The sequence below is a fragment of the Tachyglossus aculeatus genome, chromosome 26, assembly GCF_015852505.1.
Source record: "Tachyglossus aculeatus isolate mTacAcu1 chromosome 26, mTacAcu1.pri, whole genome shotgun sequence".
NCBI lineage: Eukaryota > Metazoa > Chordata > Mammalia > Monotremata > Tachyglossidae > Tachyglossus > Tachyglossus aculeatus.
This window is the reverse complement of record NC_052091.1, coordinates 5,476,120-5,485,735: the sequence shown is the minus strand read 5'-3', so window position 1 is coordinate 5,485,735 and position 9,616 is coordinate 5,476,120. Positions and strand designations below refer to the sequence as shown.

The following is a 9,616-nucleotide window of genomic DNA, read 5'->3' as shown; positions in this document are numbered from 1 at the left end:
CGGGGCCGCCCCCGGGCCCTGCTGCTCCTCCTGGCAGCGGCGGGGGCTCTGGGGCCGCGGACCCCCGGGGCCGGGGCCGGGGACTGCAAGGGCCAGCGGCAGGTGCTGCGGGAGGCGCCGGGCTACGTATCGGACGGGGCCGGCAACTACAGCGTCAACGGCAACTGCGAGTGGCTCATCGAGGGTGAGGGGACGCAAGCGGGGGACGGGGCGACCGGGCTTCGTTCATTCATTCAGTCAATCAATCAATCAATCAATCAGTCGTATTTATTGAGCGCTTACTATGTGCAGAGCACTGTACTAAGCGCTTGGGAAGTACAAATTGGCAACACATAGAGACAGTCCCTACCCAACAGTGGGCTCACAGTCTAAAAGACAGTCATATTTTTAATTTTTTTTTAATGGCATTTATTAAGCGCTTACTATGCGCAGAGCACTGTTCTAAGCGCGGGGGAATTTACAAGGTGATCAGGCTGTCCCACGTGGGGCTCACAGTCTTCATCCCCGTTTAACAGGTGAGGGAACTGAGGCCCAGAGAAGTGAAGTGACTTGCCCAAAGTCACACAGTTGACAGGTGGTGCAGCCGGGATCTGAACCCATGACCTCTGACTCCAAAGCCCGGGCTTTTTCCACTGAGCCACGCTGCTTCTCTGTTCTCTATTTATTGAGCGCTTCCTGTGTGCAGAGCACTGGACTAAGCGCTCGGGAAGTCCAAGTTGGCAACGTATAGAGACGGTCCCTACCCAACAACGGGCTCACAGTCTAGAAGGGGGAGACGGACAACAAAACAAAACGTGGACAGGTGTCAAGTCATCGGAATAAATAGAATAAAGGTAGATGCACGTCGTTAACAAAACAGGATAGTAAATATGTACAAGTAAAATAGAGTAATAAATCTGTATATACGGGTGCTGTGGGGAGGGGAAGGAGGTAGGGCGGAGGGGATGGGGAGAAGGAGAGAGCGCTTACTGTGTGCAAAGCACTGTACTAAGCGCTTGGGAGAGTACAGTGTAACACAGCGGGAGGGGCAAAGGGCCGAAGGATACTGGACATCCACCGTACCGGACCCAGGGTTGGGTCAGTCCTATTTATTGAGCACTTACTGTGGGCACAGCACTGTACTAAGCTCTTGGGAGAGGACAGAAGAACAGTATATAGATATGTTCTCTGCCCACAATGGGCTTACAGTCTGCGGGGTGGACAGCTATTAAATAAATGACAGATTTGGACCTAAGTGCTGTGGGGCTGGGAGAGGGGATGAATAAGAGGAGCAAGTCAGGGCGACGCAGAAGGGAGTGGGGCAAGAGGAAAGGAGGGCTTAGGCAGGGAAGGCTTCTTGGAGGAGATGGGCTTTGCAGGGTGGGAGAGTCGTGGTCGGAGATGCGGAGACAGGATGGGTCAGCAACGAGATGGAGGACTTCCTCCCTTCAAGGCCCTGCTGAGAGCTCACCTCCTCCAGGAGGCCTTCCCAGACTGAGCCCCTTCCTTCCTCTCCCCCTCGCCCCCCTCTCCATCCCCACCATCTTACCTCCTTCCCTTCCCCACGGCACCTGTATATATGTATATATGTTTGTACATATTTATTACTCTATTTATTTATTTATTTTACTTGTACATATCTATCCTATTTATTTTATTTTGTTACTATGTTTGGTTTTGTTCTCTGTCTCCCCCTTTTAGACTGTGAGCCCACTGTTGGGTAGGGACTGTCTCTATATGTTGCCAGTTTGTACTTCCCAAGCGCTTAGTACAGTGCTGTGCACATAGTAAGCGCTCAGTAAATACGATTGATGATGATGATGATAAAAAGATTGGCATTAGGGTGGAGAAGCAGCGTGGCTCAGTGGAAAGAGCATGGGCTTTGGAGTCAGAGGTTCAAATCCCGGCTCTGCCAATTGTCGGCTGTGTGACTTTGGGCAAGTCACTTCGCTTCTCTGGGCCTCAGTTGCCTCATCTGTAGAATGGGGATTAAGACTGTGAGCCCCCCATGGGACAACCTGATCACCTTGTATCCCCCCCAGCGCTTAGAACAGTGCTTTGCACATAGTGCTTAACAAATACCATCATCATTATTATTATTATTATTAAGGGGGTGGGCTGGGTTGCGGTAGGGGGGGGCGAGGGGACGGAGGGTCTTAAAGCCCCGAGTGAGGGGCTTCTATTTGATGCGCCCCACCCCGCGGGTAGATGCTGGATCTGGGAAGGGCTAGAAAAAGGGGCAGCGTTTGGGGGCGAGGGAGGGAAGGAGCGGATGGCAGAACTGTGGGCCAAAGCCCGCTTCCCCTGCCGCCCGCAGCCCCCAGCCCCCGGCACCGCGTCCTCTTGGACTTTCTGTTCCTGGACACGGAGTGTACCTACGACTACCTGTTCGTGTACGACGGGGACTCCCCGCGGGGGCCTTTGCTGGCCAGCCTGAGCGGGAGCACCCGGCCCGCCCCCGTCGAGGCCTCCTCGGGCAAGGTGCGTACCGGCGCTGGGGTCGGGCAGCCTTCTCCCCTGCAGCCCCCTCGCCCTCCGGGGAGGGGCTCGCGGGGGCCGGGCCCAGGGCGGGGACCCGGGCTGCGTCCGTCCCGGTTTGGGGTTCGGAATCTGGCGCGTCCGCAGGGGCGACTCCAGCAATCAATCAATCAATCAATCGTATTTATTGAGCGCTTACTGCGTGCAGAGCACTGGACTAAGCACTTGCTTACTAAGCACTGTACCAAGCGTCTGCCAGTAGGCAGACGACAATTCCCAGCAGCTTCTGCGTGCCAGGCGGGCTCCTCAAAGGGTGGCAGGGGTCCAGGCTGCGGGCCTGGAGTCCTGTGAGGGGGTGGGTTTGGGCCTTGGGCTCGTTGGATTTGACTTGGGCTCTGTCTGGGACTCCAGTCGGGGGTGGCGGCGGTCGGGGGGGACGGTTCTTGTCCCGGTCGACCCTCTCCTCCCGTAGCAGCAGGGCCGTCTCCCCTGGGGGTGAGCATCCCCCCACAATTTCCGCTGAATCTTCGTTGCCCCCTCACAGGGAAGCAGCACGGCCTGTTAGAAAAGAAAAGAGAAGCAGCATGGCGTAGTGGATAGAGCACGGGTCCGAAGGTCTTGGGTTCTAATCCCGGCTCTACCACGTGACCTCGGACAAGTCACTTCACTTCTCCGGACCTCAGTTACCTCATCTGTAAAATGGGGATTGATTATGAGCCCCATAATGGGCCGGGACCGTGTCCAACTCGATTTGCTTGTATCCATCCCAGCGCTTAGTGCGGTGCCCAGCATCATCCTCATCAATCGTATTTATTGAGCGCTTACTGTGTGCAGAGCACTATACTAAGCGCTTGGGAAGTACAAATTGGCAACATAATAAGCACATAATAAGCACATAATAAGCGCTTAACAAACACCGTCATCGTTATCATTAGAAAGTCAGAAGTCGGGGGACAAAACGAACAACAATGGTGGCGTTTGTTAAGCGCTTACTATGAGCCAAGCACTGTTCTAAGCATTGCGGGGGGGATGCAAGGCAATCAGGTTGTCCCACGTGGGGCTCACACTCTTAATCCCCATTTTGCAGATGAGGTAACTGAGGCACAGAGAAGTGAAGTGACTTGCCCAACGTCACACACCCCGGTCCTAATCCCGGCTCCCTCGCTTGCCAGCCGTGTGACCTCGGGCGAGTGCCTCAGTTTCCTCACCTGTAAAGTGGGGGCGAAACACTTGCTCCCCCTCCCCCAGACCGTGACCCCCTCTGCGGGCCCCCAGCGTTTGGTACAGAGCCTGGCACGTAGCAGGTGCCTAACAGACACCGGAATGATCGCCACCCTCCCCGTCAGATGCTGCTTCACCTCTTCAGCGACGCCAACTACAACCTGCTGGGCTTCAACGCCTCGTTCCGCTTCTCGCTGTGCCCCGGGGGCTGCTCGGGCCGGGGCCTCTGCCAGGACTCGGGCATCTGCGCCTGCGACTCCGGCTGGGGAGGCCCGGCCTGCGCCCGCCAGGACTGCGCCGCTTATTGCTGGGAGCACGGCACCTGTGCCTCGGTCAGCACCGCCACCCGATCACCCCCGTACCGGGACCCCGCCACCCCAACGCTCGAACCCTTCCACGCGCGCTCCTGCTCCCGGTTCTCCGATCCGGGGTGGGGGGTCCTCGATCCCGATCCCCGATTTCCGACCCCCGACTCGAGCCTCGGGGATCGATTTCCGATCTCCAGCCGCGCAGCCGCCGCCGCTCTCTCACCGGCCTCTCTCGGATTCCCCGTGTCCCAGCCCGCGGGGCCGTGCCAGTGTGAGCCGGGCTTCCTGGGCCGGGCCTGCGACCTGCATCTGTGGGAGAACCAGGGGGCCGGCTGGTGGCACAACGTCAGCGCCGGGGACCCCGCCTTCCCGCCCCGCCTGGGAGCCGCTGGCGCCTTCTTGGCCCCCCCGGGGCTGCTCGCCGTCTTCGGAGGTGAGGGGTGTTGGGGAGGGAAGGGGACGGGTTGAGGAACTAGTAATAATAATAATAACGATGGCATTTATTAAGCGCTTACTACGTGCAAAGCACTGTTCTGAGCGCTGGGGAGGTTACAGGGCGATCGGGTTGTCCCACGGCGGGGCTCACGCTCTTCATCCCCATTCGACAGATGGGGTAACTGAGGCCCAGAGAAGCGAAGTGACAAAGTCACCCAGCTGACAATTGGCGGAGCCGGGATTTGAACCCGTGACTCCAAAGCCCGGGCTCTTTCCACTGAGCCACGCTGCTTCTCCAGTAGGTGGGGGTCCAATGGGTAGAATACTGGTAGAATAGGAGAAGCAGCTGTGTGGCTTTGGGCAAGTCACTTAACCTCTCTGTGCCTCAGTTACCCCATCTGTAAAATGGGGTTTAAGAATGTGAGCCCCCCGCCGTGGGACAACCTGATCGCTTTGTAACCTCCCCAGCGCTTAGAACAGTGCTTTGCACGTAGTAAGCGCTTAATAAATGCCGTCATTACTATTATTAATGCCGAATTCAATCAGGGCTGCTGGGCTCTTATCCCGGCACCGCCACTCGCCTGCTGCGTGACCTTGGGCAAGTCACTCGTCTTTTGGGTCTCCTCGATTTTCTCGTCTGTAAAATAGGAATTAAAGACCCGTTTCCCCTCCCCCTTAGACTGTGAGCTCCATGTGGGACAGAGACCATCTCCCAGCTGGTGATCTTCTGTGTGACCCCGCCCATAGGGCAGCGCACTGGGCACGTAGTAAGCGCTTAACAAGTCCCACAGAGATGATTAGTATTAGGAGCCGGGGGGAAGGGGGGGGCAGGGCTGCCCGCTAACCCCCGCGACCCCTCTGTTCACCTCCGTCCCAGGGCAGGACTTGAATTCGGCTCTGGGCGACCTGGTGCTCTACAACTTCTCTGCCAACTCGTGGGAGCGGAGGGACCTCAGCCCAGCCCCGGTGCGTCTTTCCCCCCCCCAAACCGACTCCTGACCTCTGACCTTTCCCCGCCCGCCTGGAGCATCGGGCGACCCGAGACCACCTACCCACTCCCCTTTCGCCCTTCCTTCCCCCACCCCCCGCGCCCCCCCAGCTGACAGCCGTGCCCCTGACGGTGTGTCTCCGTCGTCGGTCTCCCCTCCTTCCAGGCAGCCCGCCATTCCCACGTGGCTGTGGCTTGGGGGGATTCCCTGGTGCTGATGGGGGGCGAGCTGGCGGACGGCTCGCTGACCAGCGACGTCTGGGCCTTCAGCCCGCGGGGCCGGGGCCGCTGGGAGCAGCTGGCCCCGCCCTCCCCGGGCCCGCCGGGCCCCCCCGGGCTGGCGGGCCACGCAGCGGCCCTGGTGGACGGAGACTGGCTGTATGTGTCCGGCGGCCGGACCCGCCACGACCTCTTCTCCTCCGGCCTCTTCCGCTTCCGGCTGGGGGCCGCGGCGGGCGTCCGCTGGGAGGCCGTCACCCCGGCGGGGGGGCCGGGCCCCGGCGGCCACGGGCCACTCCATGGTGTTCCACCCGCCGTCCCGGGCCCTGGTGCTGTACGGCGGGCACCGCCCCTCCACCGCCCGGTGAGTGAGCCGGCGGGCGCGGGCTCGGCTGCCTCCTCCGCTGCCGCGCCTTCCCCGCCCCCCCAGCTGACCTCCCCGCTCGGACCCCACAGGTTCTCCATGCGGGTGAACTCCACGGAGCTTTTCCACGTGGACCTGAGGGTCTGGTCATCCCTGCGGGGGCGCGACGGGCAGCGGGGCCCGCGGGAACGAGCCTTTCACACCGCCAGCGTCCTTGGCAACTACATGGTGGTGTATGGTGAGAGCCCCGACACCAGACACGCTCCCCCCGCCCCCCGACACAGGACGTTCTCCCCTTGCCCCCCACCCCCGTCCCTCGTGCCTCGGCTAGTGCCTGCGGCCGTCCCCACCCCCACCAGACGATCCCCCTGCCCAAGCACCCGTCCCGGGCCGCCTTTGCCCCCATTCTCCCACCCACCGACCGGCCCCCACCTGCCCCGTTCCCCAGGCGGGAACGTCCACACGCACTACCAGGAGGAGAAATGCTACGAGGACGGGATCTTCTTCTACCACCTGGGCTGCCACCAGTGGGTGTCGGGGGCCGAGCTGGCACCCCCGGGCACTCCCGAAGGTGAGAGAACGGCCTTCTGTGTGGCATCTCCGCCGCCGCCCTCCCCGAGGGACTGACTCCTCCTCGTGGGGGGGCACGGCCCTCTGTCCCCCCTTGCCCCCCGCCCCCGAGCCGGGTCCGGTTGTGGGTCCGGGTGCGGGGCCCGGGGCCTCGGTACCCCGACCCTCTCTTTCCCTCCTTGGTCCCCCAGGCCGGGCAGCCCCCCCGGGAGGCCGATACTCCCACGTGGCAGCCGTCCTGGGGGGCAGCGTGCTGCTGGTGGCCGGCGGGTACAGCGGGCGGCCCCGCGGAGACCTCTTGGCCTACAAGGTGCCACCTTTCGTGTTCCAGGCGCCCGCGCCCGATGTGAGTGACCCCGTGGGCGGGGGGACAGGTGGAAGGGTGGGAGGGGGTAGGGGTGGGGAGGACCCCTGGGAGGTGGGAAGGGAGAATCAGGGAGTTTAGGGCCTGTCTCTCATCTTTTGGTCTCCCCTCCCCAGTACCACCTGGACTACTGCTCCATGTACACTGAGCACAGCGTCTGCGCCCGCGACCCCGAGTGCAGCTGGTGTCAGGGGGCCTGCCAGGCTGCCCCACCCCCCGGAAGTCCCCCCGGCGCGGTGAGTGACCGCCCCCCCCAGCCCCGGTCCTCTGGGTATCCTCCTGGCCCTGTGACCCTTGATCCCAATCCCCCTCCAGCGCTGGGACCCTCTAGCCCACCTGCCCGTCGCCCTCTCCCTGAGAGACCACCCACCCTCCCGACTCCACCCACCTGGCCCTGACCACCTCCCTCCCTCGTTCCCTCACCCCCTCTGCCCTCCCTCCTGCGCTGCAGTGCCCAGCGGCCAGTTGCCCGGGGCTGGCCCGGCTCCTGAGCGACTGTCAGTCCTGCCTGGCATTCAGCAGCTCCTCACTGCCGCCCCGCGGGCCTGGGGCTCTGGGTTGGTGCGTCCACAACGAGAGCTGTCTGCCCCGGCCAGGTGAGTGCGACGGGCGGGCGGAGGGAAGGAAGGGGCTGATAGGTTTGGAGGGGAGGCCGGGGGGGGTGGGCGGCGGGGACCCGGGACTGACCTCCCCGCCGCCCCCCTGTAGATCAGGCCCGGTGCCGCGGGGAGCAGATCTCGGGCACAGTGGGCTGGTGGGGCCCGGCCCCCGTCTTTGTCACCTCGCTGGACGCCTGCCTCACCCACAGCTTCCTGCCGGGCCTGCACCTACTCACCTTCCAGCAGCCGCCCAATGCCTCCCAGCCGGACAAGGTGCCGGCGATGGGCCGGGGGCGCGGAGGCCCAGGGCGGCGGGGAGGGAGTTTCGGGGGGCTGGAAAGCGAAGGGCCCGGCTGCAGGAGGTCGGCGGCTCCCCAGGACCCCAGGGCGGGCGGGACGTGGGCCGTTGGGAGATGGAGGGTTGGGCTGAAGGAGGCCGGTGGACCGGAGAATGCCGAAGGGCGGAAGACCTGGCTCCGGGTGGCCGGCCGCTCTGCGGAGGGCGGGATACCGGGAGGAGGAGGGTCCGGCTGGAGGGACCGGGTGGTTCCCTGTGACTAATCTGGGGGTGGACTGGGGAATGCCGGGAGGTGGAAGGCCTGGCTCCGGGAGGCTGGGGGCTCCCTGGGAGATGGGGAGCGGGGGCTGCCGGGAGGCGGAGGGCCCGGCTAAAGGAGGCTGGCTGGTCCTCCCCCGCCCCGTCAGGTGTCGATCGTCCGTAGCACCACCATCACCCTGACTCCCGGCGCCGAGACGGACGTGTCCCTGGTGTACCGGGGCTTCATCCACCCTCTGCTGCCGGGGGGCCCGGGGGCGCCGGGCGGCGGGGACGACGTGGCCGTGTGGGCGCGGGCCCAGCGCCTCTTTGTGCAGGCCAGGATGGCCCGGGCGCCCAACAGTGATGACATGGTGAGGGCGGGCGGGCCCCGGGGGCACCGGGATATCAGGATGGGGCTTCCGGCGGCGGGGTGGGTGGGGAATGGGGCAGATCCCACCCCCCACGTCGTGGCTTAGTGGATAGAGCTCGGGCCTGGGAACCAGAAGGACCTGGGTTCTAAATCCGCCTCTACCACTTGTGTGCTCTTTGACCTTGAGGAAGTCACTTTACTTCTCTAGGCCTCAGTTCCCTCACCTGTAAAATGGGGATTAAGAGTGTGAGCCCCATGTGGGTCGGGGACTGTGTCCAACCTGATTATCCTGTATCTACTCCAGCACTCAGAATGGTGCTTCGCACATAGCAAGCACCTAACAATTACCATCGCTATTATTAACTTGTCTCTACCCCGGTGCTTAGAATAGTGCTTGGCATATAGTAAGGACTTAGGAAGTACCATAATTATTATTATTGCATCCACACTGGGAAAGGCAGGAGGTGAGGGCAGGGTGGCAGCCCTCCCCCCTCCATCCGGCCCTGATCCCGCCCCCCATCCAGGAGGAGGTGGGCAGCTGGGCGGCCCAGCAGGAGAAGGAGACCCGGCGGTTGCAGCGGCCCGGCTCTGCCCGGCTCTTCCCCCTGCCCAGTCGCGGGCACAAGTACCGGGTGGAGATCCAGGGCCAGCTCAACGGGTCGGCGGGCGCCGGCCACAGCGAGCTGACCCTGCTCTGGGACCGGACCGGTGTGCCCGGGGGCAGTGTGAGTCACCCTCCCTGCCGCCCTCCGTACCCTGGCCTCCTCACGCCACCCACCCCTCTGCCCCCGTGCCCCTGTCACCACCCCAGGCCGGCTGCTGCTCCTCCGGGGTCTGCCCGTCCGCCCCGCTTGTCCCCCAAGTCGTTGCGTTTCTGCCCGGTGTGTACCCCTCCAGGAGATCTCCTTCTTCTTCCTGGAGCCGTTCCGCTCGGCGCTGTGCCCCACTTACTCCTCGTGCCTGGGCTGCCTGGCCGACCAGGGCTGCGGCTGGTGCCCGCTCAGCGCCTCGTGCCACCTGCGGCAGGACGGAGCGCTCTGCGGGGGTGGGGCCGCCCTACTGGTGCTGGCACCCGCTCTCTGTCCACTGTGCGAGGAGCACCGCGACTGTCGGGCCTGTGCTCAGGTCAGGGCCCGGGCGCGTTGGAGGAAGGGGGCGCGACGGGGTGGGAGGGGTGCGGGGG

General features: G+C 63.3%; 1 protein-coding gene across 1 annotated transcript in view; it reads left to right on the top strand.

Annotated features, from left to right (window-relative positions):
• Window positions 1-12: 12 nt before the first annotated feature.
• MEGF8 (multiple EGF like domains 8) overlaps window positions 13-9,616 on the top strand; it is a gene marked incomplete at its 5' end in the record, with an annotated part of 44,405 nt that continues 34,801 nt past the window's right edge. The window contains 16 exon segments of the mRNA XM_038767684.1: window positions 13-184; window positions 2,297-2,460; window positions 3,804-4,010; window positions 4,239-4,419; window positions 5,299-5,387; window positions 5,576-5,893; window positions 5,895-5,992; window positions 6,085-6,230; window positions 6,441-6,563; window positions 6,754-6,908; window positions 7,043-7,162; window positions 7,378-7,522; window positions 7,635-7,798; window positions 8,231-8,434; window positions 8,958-9,158; window positions 9,331-9,558. Of these exon segments, the coding sequence (XP_038623612.1) occupies window positions 13-184; window positions 2,297-2,460; window positions 3,804-4,010; window positions 4,239-4,419; window positions 5,299-5,387; window positions 5,576-5,893; window positions 5,895-5,992; window positions 6,085-6,230; window positions 6,441-6,563; window positions 6,754-6,908; window positions 7,043-7,162; window positions 7,378-7,522; window positions 7,635-7,798; window positions 8,231-8,434; window positions 8,958-9,158; window positions 9,331-9,558 (2,715 nt within the window).